A 25,643-nucleotide genomic window follows, 5' to 3' on the forward strand; every position below is an offset into this window, starting at 1 on the left:
GGATGCTGAGAAGTATGAGTAATTTGAGATGACCATGAAAATCTGTTCAGTTAGTAAGTGAGTAGATCACAGATTTAAGGAGTTTATAGTAAAAGAGAGGGTGTGTGTATTTGTGTTTGTGTGTGTGTTACAGTTATGGCATGTAAAGGTAGAGAAGTTTTTGAAGTATGTGCATGACGTACAAGTCATGGTTGGCATGACTGAGAAATGTGTTAAAATATACATGCCTGGGATGTACCTCTGATTTGCTAAAACTTAAGACTTTTCAGGGTTGTCATGAAGTTTAGGACATTACTTTGAAAGAGCTGCCACAGGTGAATTTGATACACCATATTAAGCAAGAACCACTGGTGGGCTAGAAATGAGTGTGGCGGGCCTTTTTCTTTCTTCATATTCAGTGTTTGGCCAAAAAGAAATGGAGATACAAGTTACTGAATTTGTGGCGGTAATGGAGATCAAATTGGGAATGGATGAGAAGGAACAATGAATCTTAGTCATTGAAGAAGATCTTTCTGGTCTTCTAAAACATTGTTGACTAGAAGAAAGAAAGAGCTTTATTCACTGTTTTCAACAAATAATAATTGAGTGCCTTTTGTGAATCGGGCTGTATTCCAGGCACAACCATAATGAATAACAAGGATCAAGTATCCACGTTCATGTAGCTTGCATTTTTTTTTAATGAACATAAGTTGTTATTCCTAGAGTATTTGTTGAGTCACCAGTGTTTGAAAAATCTTAACCTGTACCACATATTGTACGATCCAGTATTTCTTTAGAGTAGTGTTCTATATAAACAAAAACATTAATTTTGAAATGAATGCTTTCATTTGTTGCCTCTGACTACTTTTTGCTTGTTGGTAAGTATTTCCCTGAAACTTTCCTTTACCACCAATAAGAGCAGCAACAAAAAAAAGGTGAACCCATTTCTATTACATAATGGAAAAAAAGGAACATTCTTTTACTTCTGGCAGTCTTCAGTTTCAGCACAATATGCTTTTTATTTTTTTTCATGTTATTTAAAAAATGTTTTTTTGAAAGAGAGTGGCAGAGGGGCAGAGAAAATCCCAAAGCAGGCTCCGTGTTGTCAGTGCAGAGCCCAATGCAGGGCTTGATCCCAAGAATTGTGAGATCATGACCTGAGCTGAAATCAAGAATCAAACACTTAACTGACTCAGCCACACAGGCCCCCCACTACTAATTTCTTACTATTTTTGGAGTAAGTCAAACTGATTCTGAAGTTGATGTCTGTGGATGTATTCAGTTTCCTCTTTTCTCTTTAAATGCCTTTCCTTCTCCAAGAAGGAGGTGAAGTTGAGAGCAAAGAAGAAAAGCATTCACTCACTCTCACTGTTTTGCCTTAGAGTTTTGTTTCTTTAAAACTACTTATTTGAGCACCTAGTATATATACATTTGCATTATATTGAAGGAAGGAAGCCATTTAGTACCTATACTTGAGAAACACTAAATTGATCAGCAGTTTGGTAAATATTTCTGATGAAAACCCTTGAATTATGTCTAGATGAACTCCTAGAGAGTCATCTTCTTTGGAGTTACTTTCCAGAACAGAGTCAAACCCACATAATATTTTCAAATGAGGATCTTAATCTTTATTTATTTATTTAAAAAAAATTTTTTTTTTTAACGTTTATTTATTTTTGAGACAGAGACAGAGCACGAACGGGGGAGGGTCAGAGAGAGGGAGACACAGAATCTGAAACAGGCTCCAGGCTCCGAGCTGTCAGCACAGAGCCTGACGCGGGGCTTGAACTCACTGACCGTGAGATCATGACCTGAGCCAAAGTCGGCGGCTCAACCAACTGAGCCACCCAGGCGCCCCAGATCTTAATCTTTAAACAAAGTAAGGATTACAAGACTACTAGGATACATGTTGAGTATGCAATAACAGCCATTGTATTGTCTCTGTACTCACTGCCTTCATTGTTAGTTTCCCCTGCCCTTTCCATTAATATAGGGAAAAGGTTAGGCTTCATGTATTACAGTGGTCCAGAAAAAATACAAGCCTTATGAGAAACTGGAAGAGGTAAAGAGAATTAATTTTTTTCTTTTATCTCCCAAATGACCTTTTCAGATGGTTAGTTTTAGTCAGAATCCAAATAAGGTCTACATATTGCTTTTGGTTTGCTAAATTTAAGTCTCTTCCACTTATTGGTAGAGGAAAGCGATTCATTTGTCTTGTTGAATTTCCTATATTCTGAATTTGGCTCTGTATCCTGTGGTAGTGCTAACATATTTCACTGTTATCCTGTATTTCTTTAAAGTAGTAGCTAGAGACCTTATTAAATTCACTTCTAATTCTTTGATCATGATATCTTCTTTTTTCTTCCATTCGCATCACACCACGTGAGGCATAAACCATCTGGTTGTCTCACTTTCAGTGATGCTGATATTGATTAGTTGGTTCAGTTGTTGTTAGCCTAATCCACCCAATTTGCACATCAGACTTTTCCCTCATGGGCTTAGCACTGTTCAGTATTGTTGTTTAGATTCATCATTTTCTTAGGGATAGAAAATGATTATTTTCCAGTTATATCATTGTTTTTGCATTGATTCGGCTGGAATTCTGTGAAGGACTGTTTCCTAGTCAAGTATTGGGATATTCTGAAATAGATCTGTCACAAGAAAGAGTATGTGCCTGAATGTTTTAGTTATCAGTTTTTAGAGTAATTACTTGGTGGCACTCCAGCAAGGTCTCAAGGTGACCATTGATGTGGATTTTATATTTAACTTTTATAATCTATTTTTGAGGTGGTTTAATTCACTGTTTGTCTCCTTTTGCTATGATGCCAGTGGTCTTTGGTCTCCTTGTTTTCTTGCATGACAGGATGTCCCAGGCTTCCTGCTTTAACCTTGAAATTGGCCATTCCTATAGGGGGTTCTGAGTCCTTGTAGTGGACAGTGTTTATTTAGGGACTGTAATCAAAGTATAGAGTGCTTTTTAGTTTGAGGTTGTTGTTAATGGCTTTTTTAGAACTAGCAAACGTATTTTAGTAAGAGTAAAACAAATTTTGAGTTCCTAGTTATATTTTAATTCATATGTAAGATTATAGGTTTTTAAAGCCTGTATTGTGAATTTTACTGAAAAAATATGTGTGTATTATAAACATTAAAATAATTTTAGGGGCACCTGGGTGGCTCAGTTGGTTAATACACAGGCGTCCAACTTTGGCTTAGGTCATGATCTCATGGCTTGCAGGTTCAAGCCCCATGTCAGGCTCTGTGCTGACAGCTCAGAGCCTGGAGCCTGCTTCGGATTCTGTGTCTTCCTCTCTCTCTGCCCCTCCCCTGCTTGAGCTCTTGTCTCCTCTCTCTCTCTCTCTTTTAAAAATAATTTAAAAAAATTAAAAAAAATTTTTAACAGTAAAAATTTAAAAAATTTACTTGTATTCAGTTCCATCAAATATGAGTTTTGTAATAAAAGTAAAATGATCAAACTTACTTGCCATCAAGAAAAATTGTGTTCTTGGATAACGTGATGCATTTACCTTCTCACTTTTTCTCCCTAGCATGTTGCTGTATATCCTCCAGGGGTAGCCAACTTGAGCACGATATTATATCATGAAGAGAAGACAAAACAGTTTTTACTGCTTCTCTATTTGTATATCTTTTTTCTTTATGAAAATTTTGGTTTGAAGACTACTGAGAACAGTTTAAAGTTTCTTTGTGATTCTTTTTTGTCTCTAGGGGTATATGCAGTCAAAATATTGCTCTAAAAGTGTATTACTTATCTTTATGACAACAAAAAATTTCACTAGTTTGAAAAAGTATTTATGTTCAGGATGCCTGTGTGACTTAGTCAGTTAAGCATCTGACCCTTGATTTCAGCTCGGGTCATGATCTCATGGTTTCTGTGTTTGAGCCCAGCATTAGGCTCCGAGCTGATAGTGTGGAGCCAGCTTCCGATTCTTTCCCCCTTCCCTCCCCTCCCCCTTCTTCCCCTCTCCTTCTGCCCCTTCACTGCTTGCATGCTGTCTCCTCTCAAGATAAATAAACTTAAAAACATTTTTTCTGTATATCTTAAATGTAGATAATATTGGTTGGCCGTGCCTCTGTTCTTGGTCTTTTTTTATTTTTATTTTTTTTAACGTTTATTCATTTTTGAGAGATGGAGAGAGACAGAGCATGAGTGGGGGAGGGGCAGAGTGCGAGGGAAACTCAGAATCTGAAGCAGGCTCCAGGTTCTGAGCTGTCAGCACAGAGCCAAAGAGGGGCTTGAACCCACAAACAATGAGATCATGACGTGAGCCGAAGTCAGGATGCCCAACCGACTGAGCTACCCAGGTGTCCCTCTTCTTGGTCTTCTTATTTGGGGATCCAGGCTCTCAGAGCAGGCCGGTATGTAGGACATGCTCATTTTTGTGGCAATAGAGCTTGCAGACACTTATAATACCTCTAAAATTGTGATTGATTGGGTGTGCTGTGTGTCACATCTACTCAGTTTCCATTGGCCAAAGCATGTCACATGGCCAAGGTCCAGATTTTTGGACTAGGGATGAATAACTCAATTGCGGGAAGAAAAGAGTGATTTGAATTCTTAACAGCAATACACTTGACAACATAGTCACTTAAGTCGATCCCTGTATGTTGATGCCATCATAGTCCCCATAATTAGTATTGTTTTGAATTGTTTTTTTTTTTTTAATGTTTTAGTTTTGGCAGAGAGAGTGAGCGAGCTAACAGGGGAGGGGCAGAGAGAGAGGGAGAGAGAGAATCCCAAGCAGGCTCCACATGTCAGCACAGAGTCCAATATGGGGCTTTGAACTCATGAACCCTGAGATCATGACCTGAGCTGAAATCGAGTTGGACGCTTAACTGACTGAGCCACCCAGGCACCCCTAAATTCTGTTTTAAAGGAATTGTCTAGAAACAGATGGATTATCTATCTGAAGGAGTATGCTAGGGAGATAATTGATAAGGTCCGGGGAGAAGAGGCTTTCGTTAACCCTAATCTACCTGCCATCTGTGCTTTTGGAGGGTTAAAATGATGGCATGTGTATTTATTAATCTTGGTCTTCCTCAGCTTAATGACTGTTACAGGTTGAATTGTGTCCTCCAAAATTCATAATGCTGAAGTCCAAACTTCCAGTAACTCAGAATATAAATTCATTTGGAAACAGGGTCTTTATAGAGGTAATTAAGTTAAAATGAGATCATTAGGGTAGGCTCTACTCCTGTATGTCTAAGAGCCTTAGTGGGAGACATGGTGAGGTGGCTAGAGTAACACATCCATAAGCCAAAGAAGCTAGGAGGAAGTCCTGGTACAGATCCTTTCTTAGCACCTTCAGGAGCATGGCCCTGCCAGCACCTTGATTTTGGACCTCTGACTTCCAGAACTATGAGGCAATAAATTTTTGTTGTAAATCACCTAGTTTGTGGTTCTTTATTTATTTATTTTTTTAATTTTTTTTCCCCAACGTTTATTTATTTTTTTGGGACAGAGAGAGACAGAGCATGAACGGGGGAGGGGCAGAGAGAGAGGGAGACACAGAATCGGAAACAGGCTCCAGGCTCTGAGCCATCAGCCCAGAGCCTGACGTGGGGCTCGAACCCACCGACTGCGAGATCGTGACCTGGCTGAAGTCGGACGCTTAACCGACTGCGCTACCCAGGCGCCCCAGTTTGTGGTTCTTTATTAATGGCAGGCTCTTTTGTTGATGTTCTGAGACTCAATTTTAACATGGGTTGGGGTTCCTCTCCTCCCTTCCCCCACCAGCTAACAATTTTCAGATACTGGTAGGGTATCTGAGAATTCGGTTTTGCTACTGTCTACCAGAGGTAGTATCAGATTCCACAGGTTAAGGGTTCAGTCCTAGCAAGATTGCCCCCATCTTCTTCGGATGCCAGTTGCACTGGGTTGTTACCTGTGCTTCTGACCAGCTGACTAACTCAGCTGGCTTCCTCTTTGGGTTCAGTTAATTTGCTAGGGCAGCTTCTGAAACTCAACACATTTTACATACTAGATCACTGGTTTATTATGAAAGGTTATAACTCAGGAACAGCCAGAAGAAAGAGATGCATAAGGGCAACAAGTGGGGAAAGGCCAGATCTTCCTTGTCCTCTCCAGGTGGGCCAGCTTCCCCCCCTCCCCCAATCTCCACGTGTTCACCAACCTGGAAGCTCTCTGAACTCTGTCCTTTTGGGTTTTTATGGAGGCTTCATTACACAGGCATGATTAAATCGTTGGTGATTGATTGAGGCTCCATGCCCTCTCCTTTCCCCAGAATTGGGCAAGTATGGAACTGAAAAGTCCCAGCCCTCTAATCACAAGGTTAGTTCTTGGCTGGCAACCAGCCCCCATCCTTAGGTGTGCTCCCAAAGTCACCTCGTCAGCATAACAGAAGACACCTTTGTCACTCTCAACATGTGTTAAGTTTCAAGGGTTTGGGGAACTGTGAGTCAGGAACCTAGGACTAAGATCAAATATATATGAGAAATCTACATTTGGTCATTTGAATGACTGTATGTGTATGTGTATACATATATGTATATATATGTACATATATATGTATATGTATGTATATGTGTATATACATACCTATTTTCTCTTGTGAATTGCCATATCGGAAGCTAATCCAGTGACACAGTTTCACAGTGCAGTCAGGTTTGTAAGCGTGTGGGAAGGAATATAAGGTAGAACTGTAGGTTGCTATATTGGAAGGAACTTTATTGCTAGACTGAAGAATTTTGGACTTTGCTAAAAGAGCATCTTGGAATAGAAGTTTGGCAGCCAGGGCAAGAAGAAACTAGCTTAAGGGTAGTTTATTTATTTATTTATTTATTTATTTATTTATTTATTTATTTTAACCTTTACTGTTTAATAATGGAGTAGTCTAGCTGCTGAGGGGATACCAGAAGATGGATCCTCTCTTTAGAGTACCTTCAAATCTGATGTCCTTTTAGGCTCTGAAAAGGTGCAGCATACTTCAGTTGGTTCTAAGCTGGAATTCTGTATTAAACCATGTAACACTAAGTTTTATATTTGATTAGTGGGAGAGTCTTAAGAGTTAGGTATTATGGGTTGAATTGTGTTCCCCAAAAGATATGTTGAGATTGTAACCCCTGGTATCTGTGACTGTGACCGTATTTGTAGATAAGATCTTTGTAGATGTGATTAAGTTAATATAAGGTCATTAGGTAGACCCTATTCCAGTGTGACTGGTGTCCTCATAAGAAGGAAATTTGGACACAGACACACACACACAGTGGAGAACGCCATGTGAAGCCACAGGCACAGAAGGAGCACTGCCATGTGGGGATGGAAGCAGAGACTGGTGTTATGTTGCTGCAAACCAGGGAACACCTAGAGGTACCAGAAGCTTCAGGAGACAAGGAAGGATTCTCCCCCCCTGAGGCTTTGGTGGGAGTGTGGCCCTGCCACTAGGTTGATTTCAGGCTTGTAGCCTCCAGAATGGAGACCATACTTTTCTGTTTTAACCCACCTGGTTTGTGGTACATTGTTATGGCAAGAAACCGATATGGAGGTCACAAGGATTTTGAAAAGTATTTAGTGATCTGAAGAGCTCTTTCTCTTAACACATTTTGCAGGTTATCTGAATGCTTTCTGTTGGGTAAACAGGAGGTTCCCAAACTTTGCTGTGCATTGTATTTACCTGAAGAATCTTTAAAAAAAATGCTGACATCTGGTTCTGACCTCTGGAAATTCTGGTGTAATTAGCGTGGGATGTAAGTAACATGGACATCAGGATTTTTCAAAGCTCCCCAGGTGATTTAATGTGCAACACATTTTGAAGAACCACTGGGTGAACCTTCTAGCTTAAGTATTTTCCCACCCCTCCCTACTCATACAATTTTGTGTTCATTTAGCTTTTATCAGTCTGTGGGTAATATATTCCCCCTAGCTCTCTATCCCCTGCTAAGCTCATTTGTGCCTTGGCCTATTATGATTCTTAAAAAATTATTATATTTTGTTCTTCTCTGTTCTTGCCAGCCTGGCTAGGTGTGTGATTATATTCAGATCATCCATATGGCCACTTTGTAGCAAAGTAAAGCTATTTGTGTTTATTTCAATACTGTAGTTTACATTAGACATCAAACACCTTGGAACTGATATTTTAAAATTTTCGAAGGCACTTGATATTACTCAAATATGAGAAACTTGAGTTAAGGAGATATACTTGTGCCTTTGTTGTATACAAATTCCTTAGAAAGCAGAACACTAAGCAGTTGTTATTTATTAACATTTTGTTCTGTCAGTTTGTTAAGCTTGTCATCTACCTGGCTTTAAGTGATGAAATGTATTTGTTGGTGGTGAGGGTTGAGGAGTTAATGTAGAAAACCTAGCTTATAAATAAATACTGTTTGAGGAGAGCAAAGGGCTCAGTTGGTTTGGGAGTGTACTGGTCAGAGGTGGGGTTCGGAGGAAGATGGAAAAAGTTGTCAAGGCAGAGAGTTTCATTGGTAGAATAGTGTTAAGTATTGTTGTGCTTAGTCCGGGGAAAAGAATGATAGGAGATTTTAGGGAAGCTGTATTTACACAGCAATTCTGCCTAGGCCTAGGTTTCCCTGCCTGGCAAAAGGGTGACAATGGGACGTATACAAGAATGTCAAAAAGAAGAGAAGCCCTATTATCTTATGTTTTGGATTTATTTTAATGTATTCACAGCAACTACTGATACAGTTACAAGTAGCAAAGAGAGTGTGGACTATTTACTTGCCATTACAAGTCACAGATGGGCTTGTACTCCCTAGATTTCCTTTATTCTCTACATTCCCTCTGCTTTTTTCTTTTGTGTCCTCAGAGTGCAGGGGCAGGCACGGAAATTGTACCAGGTATCCTGGAAATCTGACCATAAAGAATTTTCAAATTTGTTGCTCAGCTAGCCATCTCTTTTTATTTCTTGTCTAGCTAATAGAGTCTATGATTGGATTGATTCTGTACTGACAAAGTTTTACATTATTTGTTTCCATGTATATGGTAGAGGAGGCTGCCATTACTTATAGTCTTGAATGTATTCTCTTTGGGATATAATGGTTACAAAATGAGACCACCTTCATGTTTGACCAACTTCATGTTTTAGTTGGTGGGAAAGGGATTGCAGCACTCTGGAACCTCACCACTGGACACAAGTGATGGGTCTGAAGAGACATGCAGGCCTGTGAGAATCCACCCTGAGAAGGAAATGTGTTGTGGTAGTGCTGCTGCTACCACACCTTTCCTACAGCTGTTTAGAATTTGGTAGGAAATGGGATGCAATCCGCAGCTTGGCCGTGGAGCCTGTTTTTCATAATATCATGCTTTATGTTAATGGATTTCTATTTTATTACGGTGTTCAGGGCCTAGAACAATGCCAAACATGTATTAGCACTCAGTAAGTATTTGTTGAATGAATGATAGAGAAACTAAATTTAAATAAAATTACTGAATCAAGTGATTGTATCTGGACCAAAGTCCGTTTACAGAGGTGTAGTCTCAGAAAATGTGTAATTATTACTCTTACATGTTTTATTTAGTACATTTCCATATGTTTTATCCAAAGTAGTGCTTTTCCATGAGGGTTTTTATGACTTCTTAGGTAACTTTTTTGTTTATTAGGTGTAAATTTGCTGGGTACCAATGTGTATTTCAACATGAACATAACAGAAAACAAGATTTATATCCTGGTACAGTCTGAACATAGTCATGGCTTAAGAGGTCTTTTTCCCCAAATGATTGCCAAAAAGATTAGCACAAATATTGCCAAGAAGGAATCAGTTTTTATACTAGCAATATTTGCTGCACCAGAAATTAAAATTGTGAAGTTTTATGTTACCAATGCATTGTAATATAAACCCATCTATAACATGTGAACACAAATGGTATTCTATGAAAAATGTGTACTTTCCAAATTTCCAAAAATTTTTCATGAGAAGAGTGACGGTGATTTACTTCTTTGCAAATTTCTGTTCATCTCTGGCTTACTACAATATAGCTGGGTTCTCAAACATCCTTCTGCATTCTCATGGTGAGGTATGTTCTCGGAGTTGAAATCTATGAAAAAACATCTGGCCTTACAAAGATGTGTAATTAGGGGCACCTGAGTGGCTCAGTTGAGTGTTGAGTGTCTGACTTCAACTCACGTCATGATCTCATGGTCTGTGAGTTCAAGCCCCATGTTGGGCTCTGTGCTGACAGCTCAGAGCCTGGAGGAGCCTGCTTCAGATTCTGTGTCTCCCTCCCTCTCTGCTCCTCCCCCACTCATGCTCTGTCTCTCTCCCTCTCTCAAAAATAAACAAACATTAAAAAATTAAAAAAAAAAAAAAACAAAGATGTATAATTATAACTTTTTCAAATCAAAATACAATTTTATTTTTCATATGAATTTGAATATTTTCTTTGATACTACTAAATCTCAAGTGGATAGTTTTTTGTTTTTGTTTTTAATGTTTGGTTATTTATTTTGTGGGGAAGAACAACAGAGAGGGGAGAGACAACCCCAAGCAGGCTCCATGCTGTCAGTGCAGATTCCGATGCAGGGCTTCATCTCACAAACCATAAGAGCATGCATGACCTGAGCTGAAATCAAGAGTCAGATGCTTAGCTAACTGAGCCACCCAGGCACCTCAAGTGCAAAGCTTCTTAACGATTAGTTGCAATGCAGGATCTGAAATGTTATCCGTGAACTTTTTGTATTATTAGATAAAATCCATTAGTCTCTCTTGAACTTAGAATACTTCATTTCTCCATGAATAATTATGTATTGGTCATTGGGAAAACATTTGTTCACTGAGTTATGTAGACCTTCCATATGTTCATTCTACAGTATGCAGAAAAAGAGTCATTAACATCACCACTGATCTCATCAGAAAAGTTTTTGAAAATTGGGAACCGTTTAATAAGTTCATGGTGGCTGATATTTTCCAAATCCTAATTTTCTCTTAAAAGCTTAAGTTTTATTCTTGTCAACAAATATTGCTATTTGTTTTCTTTAAAGTGACAGTTTCACTTTTTATTTGCAAAAAAATGTCTGCCAAATTCTCAGTATGAAAAGCCATACTTTGTCAGTTGATCTTGGGAGTAAAAATGGTGTTCCGTGAGGAAAACTTACAATTCAACAATTGCACAGTGGTTTTTGTTGAGACCCCCGCCCCCATCATTTTAGTGTGCAGCAGAAGTGCTTTATGAAGTACTTAATGTTTTATTATGTAGGATATCAAACAGATGTGTTTTTGAGGATTAAAATTTTAATAAAATTAAGCATTTTTGCTACTTTCAAGGGAATTCTTCAGTGAAGAATTTTTGTGGGTTTTGTTTTTGTTTTTTGAGTGCATGATAATTAAGAATATAATGACTGCTAATATAGGAAGATGTAACTGCCTTGATTCGCGTTACGATATGAGCAGTTTCACCCACTATTACTCTGTAACATCAGTGTATGGAAGTCAATTCCGTGAGAAAGTCAAGTAATGTCTTAGTATTATAAAATTTTTGACCTGAGGACCCCTTAAAAATGTCTTGGGAACCCCAGGGGTCTACAGGCCTCACTTTGAGACTTAACTTGTATACTAAATAAAAAATCGATGAAACTTTGTCATGGGCAGGACAAAGATAACAAATCTAATTTTTAGATTTGAGCACTTTGAACAGCGTTAGCATTGAAGTACATTTACAATGAAATGGAAAGAAATATATTTTACTAAGATGGTATTAAAAATAAATATTTTTAAGATTTTTTAATAAGACAGTATTGATAAGATTTTTTAATAAGATGGTGTTTGCAGTTAGTCTGTAGCCTGACTGGGTTGAGTACTTAACAAAGGATGGACACTGCAGGGCCTCAGTGTCGTTGTTCTCTGTGAGCATGTTTGTTTGTTTGGTTTTGGGGAAAAATCTTACAGGACAGTACTGTCAACTGTTTTCTTTCACCCTGTGAAATTGACCTCTGACACTTTCATGGTGGATTTCCCCAGTTTTCAGTAAAACTTCAAAGCCTATCTCAGTTCATATCTATCATCAATTTCTACTCCATTTTCTTTTGCCTTTTGTCTTCCAAGGTTTACTGGTAGCTGGCTCGTGGAGTGCGTGTGCATGCGTGTGTGTGTGTGTGTGTGTGTGTGTGTGTATACAGGCGTGTACCAGTCTTATCTGAGTATTAAATTTGGTTTAAGTTGTCTTCACTTGATTTGAACAAGCATTTATTACCAATTGGGATGAATGTCGATCTCATCTTCTACCTTTTTTTTTTTTTTTTTTACCCATACTTGGATGTTTGATCTATATTAATCATGTATTTCTGCCATTAGAACAGTCTTCTGCCTGTTTTTACTTTTGCTCTTCCAAATGATTTACCAAATAAAGCCAGTCTAAGGACTTGCTCTGATTCACTTACGGCTCCGTAGTCTTAGTTTTGTCTTAGTTCCCCGACTGCCCTCTTTAGGAACCAAAGAATACCTAATCCTTGTCTAATAAACTGTTTCACATATACTGTTATAAGTAGTATTTATTTATAACTCTGAATTCATTATACCTAGTACCTCTTTTCTTTCTTTACCTATAATACCTCATTTTTAAGCAAAGTTTCCATCCATTCATGTGATTGTCTTTTTAAAGTTTTAGCTATGGGTTAGTCTTTCATGTCCTCATTTCATGTCTGTTCCACAGCTAGAATATAGGATAGTAAGTTGGTTTGTCTTAATTGAGAAAATTTTGTTACCTTTCTTATACTGGTTCCCATTCAGAACTTTTCTTGCTAGTTGGAAGGGGACTAGTGTCTTGATTTTCATTTTCATACTTAACTTTCATTTCCAGACTTTTCTTTCCCAGACTGACAATGGTTTGCCTTAAGTCGTCCTATGACTGATTACTTCTCAGTAATTGGAAAAGATGTACCAAAAATATGGCTATTGGGACACCTGGCTGGCTCGGTGGATAGAGCACGAGACTTTTGATCTTGCGGTTGTGACTTTGAGACCCATTTGGGTGTAGAGATTCCTTGAAAATAAAATCTTTAAAAAAATATTTTCCTTTAGTGTTTTAATTTCTTGTCCTCTTCACTCCTCTGTCAGTATACTTTGGCTGTCATTTATTTAATCATTTATTTATTATTTATTGAGCCCATCCTGAAGTCATATAGTTTTATATTTTAAAGGGATGTTAGAAGACATCTATGTAAACTGCTATTCTTTTATGCATATGGCAAGTTAAAGTGCACATCTAGGGACTGTGAGGCAGCTCATCAGAAGTCTTTTGGGTATAAAAAGAAATGGGGCTGTAGTTAATGTCAATTTAACTTAAATCAGAGTTGACTCATTACCTAATTGGTGCTAGTTTACTGTTTTCTGTCTAGAGAGCTTTGCTGAGACTTAAGATTGCTTAATTGGGATTCAAAATTAGTGTTCCCTATCGCTAAATCAATGGCAAATGTTCTGTTAAAAAAATGTTCTGTAAAAACCATTCTGTGTTTTGTAAAAACCACAAGGTATTATGGGTGGTACAAAAATAGGTGATAGGTTGTATTTGACACACAGGCCATAGTTTTCAGACCCCTGGTATAGATCACAGTTGAAATAAATGATTGACATTAGAAGTCTCAATTACTAATGAATAATTGGTTTGGTATACCATTTGCCTATGTCTTTATATAAGTCAGTGTTATAAAGGAGTGTTGGCCTGATAAGCATTGGGCATAATACTTAAATGTTTCTTAATGAGGTGGGGTCGTTTGTTTTCTCTTTCCCTAATTTCTGGAAGTGTCCATCTGACATCTGACTGTTTTTAAAAATCTATTAAAAATGATTTATGAAAAATCACTGTATGATCTGGTGACTCTTTGCTAGCCTGTAAGATTTATACGTAAATACCCTATGTACTTGTACTGACTCTAGTCGTTAAAAGTTTAAAAGTGAGAGACATCTAATGTTTCCTCATAAAGAAACAGAGGCCCAGAAGATTTAAATCTTCTATCTAAAATTATAGAGGCTACCTGAGCTCTTATTTCTTGGTCATGTTATCTTTAATTTATATCTGAGGGCTCTAGATTCTAATGAAAAAAAAAAGAAGAAGGAAAAGAAAGGCATCTCCCTTCTAAGTTATTATCACCATACTTTAATTTCTTAAGATTCACAAACTTTGGAACGTCAGTGACCATTAAATCTGACAAAAAACAAACCAACAAGAACCAAAAGAAGAAAATGTTCACAGCACAAAAATTGCCTTTAACTATTAAAAAGAAAGTAGCCTTTACACTCTTACAAAAATTACTGGAAGATGCTCATGTGCCAAAATTAGAAGGTAAAATGCCTTCACAGACTGTCTTACCTGTTTAAAAAATTTAAGCTGCATTTTTTTTTCTCTTGAGGATGCTGTTGACTTTTTACTGGTACTTTATATTCAGATTATCAAAGATAGCCCTCCCCCCAAAAAAGTCTTACATAAAACAAATGAAATACAGAGTTTTTATTTTAAAAGGTGATTTTTCTCCTTTTTGGTGGAAATGCAAATTGGTGCAGCTACTGTGGAAAAGTGTGGAAGTTCCTCAAATATCCAAAAATAGAAATACCATATGATCTGGTACTTCCAGTACTGGGTATTTGCTCAAGGAAAACAAAAATACTAATTTGAAAAGATAATATGCACCTCTGTGTTTATTGTAGCCTTATTTGCCAATACCCAAGATATGAAAGCAACCCAAGTGCCCATCGATAGGTGAATGAATAAAGATTTTATATATGTATACACGCGCGCGCGCGCGCACACACACACACACACACACACACACACACACACAAAATGGAATATTACTTGGCCATAAAAAATGAGTTCTTGCTATTTGCAACAACATGGATGGACCTAGAGGGTATAATGCTTAGTGAAATAGGTCCAGGGAAGACAAATACCATATGACTTCATTCATGTAGAATTTAAGAAACAAAACAAATGAGCAAATGAAAAAGACTTGTAAATACAGAAAACAACCTCTGGTGATTGCTAGAGGGGAGGTTGGTGGGGGGGATGGGTGAAATAGTGAAGGGGGGGCAGATTAGGAGTACACTTCTCGTGATGAGTACTGAGTAATGTATAGAAATGTTGAATCATATTGTATGCTTGAAACTAATATAATACTGTATATTAATTATACTTAAATTTATAAAAAGATATTCTCTTCTTTTTAATAGTGTGAATAAAAATTATCTCCTGAGACCGGGTCTTTAAAAATACAGTTTAAACTTAACATTTATCCTAATGTGAAGAGTGGTAGAATTTTTTTTCTTTGGAAACATACTTCTTTGCTTTTTTTGGACTTAATATTACAGGTAACCTTAAAAAGATATCCTTAAAACGTTTGACAATTAAGCTGTAGTTGTAGTTCAGGGCTAATACACAAAAAAGTAAATATGCTGTTGTTTGACATTAATGCTTTAACAAATCAGCCAGATGATTTGATTTTGTTGTTATGGGTTTTGTTTTTGTTTTAGTTTGGTTAGTATTAAAATAAGCTGAAGTATTTCATTTAGAACTTGGTGTTTTTTTCTGAGATTATCAGATTATTTCTAAATCCTAATGTTGCACTTAATTTTTTTTTTAACATTTTATTTTTTGAGAGAGAGAGCACACAAGCAGGGGAGGGGCAGAGAGAGAGGGAGACACAGAATCTGAAGCAGGCTCTAGGTTGCTGTCAGCACTGAGCCCGATGTGGGGCCCGAACCCCATGAACGCAATATCATGACCTGAGCTGAAGTTGGACTCTCAACCTACTGAACCACCCAGGCACCCCCCTAATGTTGTGCTGTATAGTTCACAAAAGTAATTTGGAAAACATGATTACATTTAGTCTAAAAAAATTTTGTGACACCTTATAAGATTTAGCATGGCAAAAGTACAATATCAATGTGCTTTATACGTATTTTAAGCTATATTATCACCTACTTCAAAGTTAAATCTTAAGAGATACCTTCCTTCATTGTACCATATTTTATACACACAACAGTGTTATTGTCTAACATTGGTAGAATTTTAATTATTTTTAATGAGGCAGGAAATGAAGGGTAATGCATTTTTCAGTGCTGTTCCTGAGAGTGTTTCATGGTGGGGGAGAGGGAGCAGTTCAAGGAGAAGGGCATTGCGGGGCAGATGATTATAAAATGTTAATGTATCCTGTTAATCTCAATGTCTTTGAACAGGATGGGTTCCTAAAAATAGCGGCAAATTTTCAAAAAGGCAGGTCCTAGCCATTGTGAGTTTAACATCAGTGATTTTAAAGGCTCCTGATGAATGATCACAGTTTTTAAGAATTTGTAATAATGGGTGTATATCAGTTTTCTAGGGCTGCCATGACAAAATCCACAGACTGGATGGCCTAAACAACAGAAATTTATTTTCTCATAGTTCTGGATGATGGAATTCCAAGATCAAGGTGTGTCGGCAGGATTACTTATTAAAGGCCTCCTTGGCTTGCAGCCAGCCACCTTCTTTCTCACTGTGACCTCACATAGTCTTTCTTTGTGCATGCATCCCAAGTATCTTTCTCCTCATACAAAGACACCAGTTATATTGGATCAGGGTTTACCCCAATGGTCTTGTTTTAACTTTATCACCTCTTTAAATAAAGACTCTTGTCTCTAAATAAAGTAACATTCTGAGATACTGCTGGGGTTGGGTCTTCAACATAAGAATTCTACAGGGACATTTCAGCTTATAAGATGGTCGTAACCACCATGACTTTGCTAATGAGTAAATTGATTTAATTTTTCTCCTCTGGTTCATTTGCCTCCCCACATACACTTTGTGTGTGTGTTTTTTTTTTATTGTTAGTTATGATGATGTGTTTTTGCAGTGTGTTTCGGTTTTAGCAATACAATTTGACAAGAGTTTCCTGCAATAACTCAGTAATATGGCAGCAATGGTTTACTTTGCTGAAATAAACTATGGTCTACTTTGCTTCACAGCAGATTGAGAACTTACACCCAACAAATTAGTTTTGATGAATGATTCTGTGTGAGTTTAGAGACTGTTATTTAGCAGGATATTGTAATCATCTGTTTGTGACTGCAATGGCTGGCTGACCAGGTTAGGACTGCCATTCCCAGCATAGTCCATGTAAGCTGAGCACTGATAGCCTGCATTGTACATGGAGCCTTGGCAATGTATGTCATGGTTTGGAATTAGCAACTTCTTAGGACCTTCCAGTACTAAGAATTTTGATTCTTCATAGTCATTAAATTATTTTATGTTATAAATTCCATACTCTATTTCCTGTGTGTGTGTGTTTTATGTCCTGAGGAAACTAGTTTAGTATTTTAATAACATGTTAGTATTTTAATAATATTTAGAAATATAGTTCTTATATGTCTCTGCTCTGACATTAAAATGAGGAAGTTAAATACTGAAGAAGAAATAATGTGTAGAATGCCTAACCCCGTACATAGCATGCAGGAGCTTCTCAATAAATGCAAATATTCTTCTGCTTCATTTCCGTAACATTCAAATGAATGAGAAGCAGTGTGCACACACATGGGAGCAGAGATAACTTGGTACATTTCAAACATTTTAAAAAGAAAATTAATTCTTCTAATACTGACAGAAACCTGTAAGCCACTTGCATTTTACGTCCTTTGCTTACCTATACCCTCAGCCTTGAGGTTTGTGCTTCCATAATTTTCTGTATCTTTTCTTATCCAAGTTGCAATTAGTTGTTTTCTTCACAACACCTTGTAAAGTCACAAGGTCTGGCCTTGGTCTCCTTTGTATAGCCACATCTCCAGTACCTGTCTGGAATGATGGTACATTGGAAGTGTTTAACCGAAGTTTTGACTGAGTGAATAAAATATATTGGTCAGAAAATAGTGCTTTAATGCATTTTTCCCCTCTTAGGTTTTGTTAATTAATTGCATGACCATTGTAGTGTTTACTTTTCATTTGTCACTACCCCACCCCCCCCAATTGTAGCTCATCTGCATTTGTTTGGATTGGTTTATCACCCCAAAGTAATACAAGTAACTAGAGATTGGCTTTCCTGTATGAGGGGAACAGAATGAGAGATACCACTTTCCATAAGACGTGAGCTGTAATATTATAACTACGCTAGAGCATTTCTGCTGGAATGTCCTGTTTTACCTCTAGTTCAACATACATAAAGTGTGACTCCCCAGAGGACTGTGCTTTCTAGGCACCCCATATATATGAGTAATTTTTTATACTTTCTGGTCTAGAAACTGAAAAAATGTGACTCCCCCCCTCTTTTTATTTCTCCAGGTATGGTCAATCACGAATTTTATAGTCATTTTCTTGTTTCAAAACATGTCTTGGATAATTCCCCCGATTTGTCTGCCTTTTTTGGGTTGCAACTGACAAATCTAATTGGCTTAGGTAATAAAATTAATTTTTGATTTCTTTAACTGAATTACAGTGGTAAATTAGCATCAGATAGTACTTAATCCAGTTGCTTAATAGATAACCTGATGTCATTAATAACAGTTTCTCTTGTCTCTTTGCTGTGCTTTTCTGTTTCTCTCTCATCTCTGCTCTAACCTCAGTGATTATGTACATAGTGTCCTTGCTATCTGCCCACTCCTTTCTGAAAGGAGGAGGTTGTCTTTCCTTGAAACCAGCAAAAGTCTTCTAGCATTCATTCACCAGGAGTGATTGAGTTGGATCAGAGCGGAGGGAGGTAGTGTGTATCTGTGGGGGTGGGACGTCAGCCCTTCCTGAAGATAAAATATGCTGATTGACTAAGTGCCTTCCTTTCAACCAGGAAGTCCATCCCATTTAAACCACAGGGCTGAGAATGAAGTAGTTGTCCAAATCTGGAAGGCAGGAATAGTGGTGTGTTTTGTCAGATACTGGCAATAGAAGCTGTAAGAGGCAAGCCACCCTTTTCTTCATCTTGCTAATTATAGTCACTCCATGTCTCAGCTGCTGAGTTCCAGAGAAGCCTAAGTTATCCTTCTTGTTAGGTGGACTCCCAGCACCATACCATCCCTGGCATAACAATAACCTTGAGACCCTGTGGGTCATTGATACTTATTTGGAAAGGTAACCCCCAGTGTCCAAGGTGGTGTTGACAGTTACTTGCCAGTAATAAAACAGTTCTTATTTAAAAAAAAATTTTAACCTTTATTTATTTTTGAGAGAGAGCAAAAGACAGTGCAAGTGGGGGAAGGAACAGAGAGAGAGGGAGACATAGAACCCGAAGCAGGCTTCAAGCTCTGAGCTGTTAGCACAGAGCCCAACGTGGGGCTTGAACTCACAAACCACGAGTAATAGCTGTGGCAGATATTTGTAGATATATTTAAAGATAAATTTTCTGTTTTGTCACAATCTTGATAATGTTGAGTATTATTTTTAAATCTTTGCTAGTGTTAATGGCCAAATGTTTTTATGTTTATTATTGGTGAAATTGAACGTTTTCCTGTTTCATCTAGAGGGGTCTTGTTATGGAATAAGTGAATCATGAGGTTAAAAGGTACAACAAGAGGAGTGTAGCCAGTAGTATTCTAATAGCATTGTGTGGTGACAGATGGTAGCCACACTTGTGATGAGCACAGTATAATGTACACCATGTTGTACTTCTGAAACTTAATATAACATTGTGTATTGACCAGGCCTTAGTTAAAAAAAAAAAATAATTGGAATAACCATTTATTTATTTCATTTGGTCCAGTCATTTACTTGTAGAGACTTTTCCTGATCCTGAGAAATATTCATTCATATTTGGCACACCTGCCAAAAAGAAATGAAAGAAAACTACTTTAAGCATAAATATCCTGATGGCAGTTTTTGAATAATGAAAGTTTAGGATCATCCAGATGGTCGAGCAACACAATAATTTTCTGTTATGAGATAATATGCCACCACTATACATTTTGTAAGATAAAGTAATTTCAATTAAACATTTGATTCTGTGTCATGCAAAGGGTTTCCAGATCTCTTAACAGTGTGTGGTCGGCAGGACATTTAAGAAAATCTTTCTGGTTTCTTTATTTCTACCCATGACTTTCACTTTTTTTTCCATTCTTTTAAATTTAAAATAATGTGATTTAGGTTCATAATTAGGCACTGGCTTGCTCCAGGAATGAAATCAGAAGAGAATATCCATCTTTCTCTGAGGGGGATCTAGATGATTAAATGTGTGGGGCAGTTATTGTTCAGTGTGTGTATGCTGAACTCAGTTTTGTGATGCTGAAAATGCTGTACATATTCAGTTGAATGAATCATAGCTGAATTGTCTCAACAGTCCTGTTTTTATAATATTTGTTAAATTATTCTCTATAAAGTCTTAAAGTAAAATACTTCATACTGAACATTTAAAATACTAAGTATACTTTTAATATAAATGCTTTGGCTAAATATTAAGATTGATTTTTATGGGCTGTCTGGGTGGCTTAGTCGGTTAAGTGTCTAAGTCTTGGTTTTGGCTCACTCAGGTCATGATCTCACAGTCATGAGATTGAGTCCCACTTTGGGGTTGACAGCACGGAGCCTGCTTGGAATTCTCTGTCTGCCCTCTGCCCCCCCCCCCCCCCCCAGCATATTCATGTTCTCTCTCTCTCTCTCTCTCTCTCAAAATAAATACTTCCTTTAAAAAGTCTAACTTTAGGGGTGCTTGTATGACTCAGTCAGTTAAGTGTCCAACTTTGGCTCAGGTCATGATCTCACAGTTCTTGAGTCTCAGCCCCGCATCAGGCCTTGAGCCTGCTTCGGATTCTTTGCCTCCCTCTCTGTCTGCCCCTTCCCTGCTCACTCTGTGTCTCTTTCTATCTCTCAAAAATGAATAAGCGTTTAAAAAAAAGTTTATTAAAAAAAAGACTTTTATATTTACTTTTGACTATTTTAATATAGCTATGGATCTGATTAAATAACTGATTGCCTATAAATGATGTGAGTCTCAAATAACAGATTTTATGAGTTTATAGGATGTTCCTGAGAGTTAGGATAGGGAAGTACACTGGCATTTATTCATTCATTCATTAGAACTCAGTCGTTTACTATTTAAGGATAAATAAGTATGATGAAGCAGAATATACAAAAAATTGCTTTGTGACTTCAGGAAGGGTTAGTTTATTTTGAGTATCTTATTTATTTAATAGTCCATCAGCTCCTTATTTTACACATAATAATCTGTAGCAGGCCTGACACTTGGATGGTGTAGGATAAAGATTGGATGAGTTTCTCACTGCTGTTTTGTGACCTTATTTAAGGATAGTTGTTCTGAAAGATACTACAATGGAGGAGATACAGTGGTAAAATTTCTTGTATACCCTCTGAAAATGAGTGACATCTAGTATCTGAATGTCTGGTCTTTACCTGGGACAAAGACTACATCGCATTACAAAGGACCCACCTTAGCTGTATAAGCAAACAGACCAAAACGGACCAGTTCTGCAAAGCCATACTGAGTCTACTAGGGAGGTGGTGGTATTTTCTCTGATTTTTCTCTTTGGCATACAGGCTTTTCAGGTGTGAAAACTGAGGTGTTCAAGCAGGGACTGTCTTAATGTTTTATTTTGTTGTCCAATCTCCTGTTTCTTTTCAGGTGTCTTTTTGAGGTTACAATTTAAAAGGATCAGTTTCATAATGAACCATCTTCTAGAATTAAGTATCTTTGAAAGTGGACAGACTCAAGTCTGTAGACTCTATGTAGTTTTATTGCAACTGTGATGGAAACCTCTAAAACAGGATTGCATTAAATTTACAATTTTTTTTTAAATGATACGTTTGTTTGTATATTTCTCTTCATTGAAAAACTGAGTTCTGCAAGGCGTGAGCCAACTTTTACTTCATTCCTACTCTCAGCACAGTGCTTTGTCTGCTTTAGGAATACACTTGGCATAAGGGTGACGATAAGGTTCTTTCTGAGGATGTAAAAGAGCTAGCTGAAGTAGGATGACAGCTGGAATAATACTTTTTAAAATTTGAATAATTCATCCTTTTCCCTTAAAAAAATGTTACCCTTGATTCCAGAAATTGACATAGCACTGTGGTCAGTGGAATACACCAGTTCATAGTAATTTGAACAGATAAGAACTTTTTTGCTCTGCGTGTTTGGTGTTCTTTGTGATGACTTTTTAAAGTGTATCAGCAATATGTACTTAGTATTAGAACTTTTATATGCAATAATTTATATCAGTTTGGTTCGTATTTTTCTTTGCCCCGGAATATACTAGGTGATGCTGAAACACCACTGATCACTGGTTTAAGTTGTGATATTGATGGCCTTAGCTTATCGGACCCAAGCATTAATTGAAAACCTTTGCATCTTAGGTCTTTGAGTGCCAGTGTTTATTATTTGAGTGTCAAACTGAATGATAAAGGGAAAAGAATAGTTATTCTGTTTTCTTTGTTTCACTTGGATTCTACCTAGCACATCTCATTTTGGGAAATTATCCTGTTAATGAAATAGTTATGAATTATTCCCCTTACAAACAGATATCCACGACTGGTCAAATTATGATTCAATTTCACATAATTTTATAATGGTATGGGATTGGTTGTTTTGTCTTTTAAAATCATTCGGTTCAACACGCTTTAAAAATTGGCTATTTAATATCCACTGTGTGTACCAGACACATTGCAACACATTACTTTGGGTCAAGATTATTTTAGCAAGATATCCTCCAGAGCATAAATCACCTAATGTACCATAGTAACATCTAGACAAGATGTCTTGAGCCGAAATAATCAAAGGAGTATTTATCTTTATCATTTGAAACATTCAGGCTGTTAATTGTACTCTGAGTTAATTTTGGGGGGGAATATCTTTTTCTCTATATGAAGATAATTGCTACTCTTCTTCCATAGTTTCTCATCTCAGTAAGTGGAAGTATTGCTGATCCAGATTTCCTAAAAGAAACCTTTGATTCTTCGTTTTTCCTCTTTCTGTGTCCTGTTGGTCACATTTTGGAACCCCTGTACTTCTCTCTGGCTTCAGTGCCACAGCCCAGGTTTCATTTGTCCACTAGATTACTGCAGCATCCTCCTATTATAGTCCCTTCCAATCTCTTCCTCATCTCAGAGCCAGGATGATCTTTTTGTAGTGTAAGTCTCTTCATTCCGCTACCCTGCTTAAAACCTTTCAGTGTATTTTCTCTAAGTGATGCTGTCAGGGTCCTTCAGAACCTGGTTTCTGTTTGTGTTTCAAGGCTTACTTCAGTGTTTTGTTTTTCTTTGTTCATCCAGCCTTTCCACGACTGTTACTGCTCACTAGATTCCTTATGTTCCCTGCCTTCCTCCCTAAAACATTTGTGTTTTCACTCTCCCCATCCATCCTTTCAGGTCTAAACACCAGTGATGCTTTCTTCAAGATGTATTCCCATACTGCTGAATTTGGTTAGGGTTTCCTCTGTGTGTGTCACTGGAAAATTGTTATTACTTCCTTGTTTGTCTTTGTTCTTTTCTGCGACAGAAGCTTGATATGCTTAGTCACCACTTTTTCCACAACTTAGGGCAGTAATGGTTCCTGTCACATGGCAGCCTGCTCAGGTGTTTGTTAATTTGTGACTGTTAAATATACTGTGACCGCTGCATCATAAAGAGACCCATGATGTGGCAGGACAATCAACATAGGCACATGATGTTGGATACACCTTTATACTGAAGAAATGTCAGTATATCCTTTTTAAATAAAGACCAAGAAAGTACACAGTCTAGGTCAAATCTGGCCCACTAGCCTTTTATAAGAACCACAAGCTAAGAAAGGTTTTTTTTTTTTAAGTGCTTAAAAAGAAGTTAAAAGGAAAATATTTTATGTTACAACTTTGTCATATGAAATTCATATTTCACTGTCCATAAATAAAAGTTTAATTGGAACATGGCCAGACTCATTTGTCTACATCTTGTTAGTTGCTGCTTTTGTACTATAACAGAGATGAGTGGTTTTAACAGAAACTGTATGGGTGGCAAAGCCTAATATATTTACGGTCCGACTCTGCAAAAAATGTTGACTTCTTTTAAAATAATTTCCATGACATGAAAACATATAAATATAATTAGGGCATAATTAAGTTAGTTGTCTGTTTCCTTTTTTCCCTCCCTCTGATTTCAGGGTTTAAGTATGTCCATTAAGAGAATATCATTTGAGTTCTGGAAACTATATTCCCACCTCTCTGCTTTATATATACCTAGATCTTTTTGAAACTTGAACATTGCAGATTAGATATTGAGAAAATGGGGACTTCAAATTCTACCAGATTATGTAGACAAAACCAGCATAGATGGCTTGTCCCACATCCAACGTTCTAAAATCATTCTTTTCCTAAATAGTATTGAGTCCTAAAATGTTCTGTTTTTTTACAGTTAAGGATAAAGAGGAAACAACTTTTTACGCTATTGGATACAGTCAAATAAAATAGGATGCTACAGCCCTTTTATAAATTTTGAATCCTTTTTTGCAAATATGTTATCCTGCAGAAAAATAGACCCAGCCATGTTTTGGTTGTGTAATCTATTACTAACTATCGGAAAAACTTTGTTAGGGTTTATTATTAGGCAATATAGAACCTTCATTTTACATCATTTAATAAAATCAAATGGTTTTTACAACATTGTTTACATTTTGTTTAAAAATATTTTATTGAGAAAATACTTAATTAACTTTGTTTTATTTTTAGGGTTATATCCTGTGTTGTGACCTCATGGTTTAAGTGGGAATAAAGATGAGTATAAGCAGTGATGAGGTCAACTTCTTGGTATATAGATACTTGCAAGAGTCAGGTGAGTACTTTCATAAAGTAAATAGGCCTCAAATTATTTTAATATTCTCAAAATAACCTTTTATGCATTTGAAATTTGTATCAGTCCAAACTGTTGAACTTTGTATGTTTCCTTAATGTCTGGACTGCCATTTTAAAGCTATGTGTTACTGCATGGTTTAACTCTCTGACTCTTTCAAATATGTTGGGATCATGTCAGGCAAATATTTGTTAACAAATGGTTTGGCTTTCAGTGTTCAAAGACCATTTTTATAAGTTGTTACCAAGTGAGATTGCACACGGTTAGTAGGAACATATAAACTCTCAGGTACCATCAGTTTGATAATGTATATTTACAGTCCTCCGCTAAATGTTACTGATCCTAATTGCAGTAACTAAATTAACAGTAATTTTTCAGAATGCTTTCATAATCATTATCCCAATTGATTTAGATTATCCTTGACCTGAATTCTACTAACGTGTTTATTGGCAGGTGATTAATAAATATAAATCATTGGAAGCCTTTTATAATAAATATTAAATAAATCAGTGATAATTTTAAAACAGATTAAGAGGCATTATTATAAAACAGAAGGAAGACTACAAAGGAAAATGTGGGATGAATTAAGCAAAAATTGTAAAAGTAGAAGAGAAAAAAATCTTGAGGGTGGATAGGGCACAGGACGTGGGAAAGATTGACATCAGTGGTGAGTTCAGATTGTTAGTATGAGTTGGAACTATTTGGTAGTTGAAAATACGCTGGAGAGGTTGAATTTTAGAAATCATAAAGTTGGAATGTTGTAATTGTAAGGTGAGGCACAGTGTATAAAAAAGTAACTATGGTAGTGGCGTGTGAGGGAGGACAGAAAGGCATAGAGTAGGAATTGAGCCCTCAGTTTTGGTTTTGAAACTACAGTTAATTCTTCTTACAGGGCTTAGTAATTGTCCTGTTTCATACAGGGAATGCAAACATGGCTTTAGATCTTAGACCCCACTGCTTGCTG

The 25,643-nt window shown here is 37.0% G+C and overlaps 1 protein-coding gene across 8 annotated transcripts in view; it reads left to right on the top strand.

Annotated features, from left to right (window-relative positions):
- The window catches only part of TBL1XR1 (TBL1X/Y related 1), a 173,436-nt gene that overhangs the window by 108,755 nt on the left and 39,038 nt on the right, over positions 1–25,643 (top strand). For 6 of the 8 annotated variants that reach the window (XM_053221197.1, XM_053221196.1, XM_027061399.2 and 3 more), the window contains one exon: positions 24,559–24,661. The exons of the other annotated variants lie outside the window; for them this stretch is intronic. In XM_053221197.1, the coding sequence (XP_053077172.1) occupies positions 24,604–24,661 (58 nt within the window). In that variant the 5' untranslated portion in view covers positions 24,559–24,603. Of the gene's footprint in view, positions 1–24,558; positions 24,662–25,643 lie in introns of those variants that run through there. 8 annotated transcript variants of the gene reach the window in all.

The sequence above is a fragment of the Acinonyx jubatus genome, chromosome C2 (genome assembly GCF_027475565.1).
Source record: "Acinonyx jubatus isolate Ajub_Pintada_27869175 chromosome C2, VMU_Ajub_asm_v1.0, whole genome shotgun sequence".
In the NCBI taxonomy this organism is placed as follows: Eukaryota; Metazoa; Chordata; class Mammalia; order Carnivora; family Felidae; genus Acinonyx; species Acinonyx jubatus.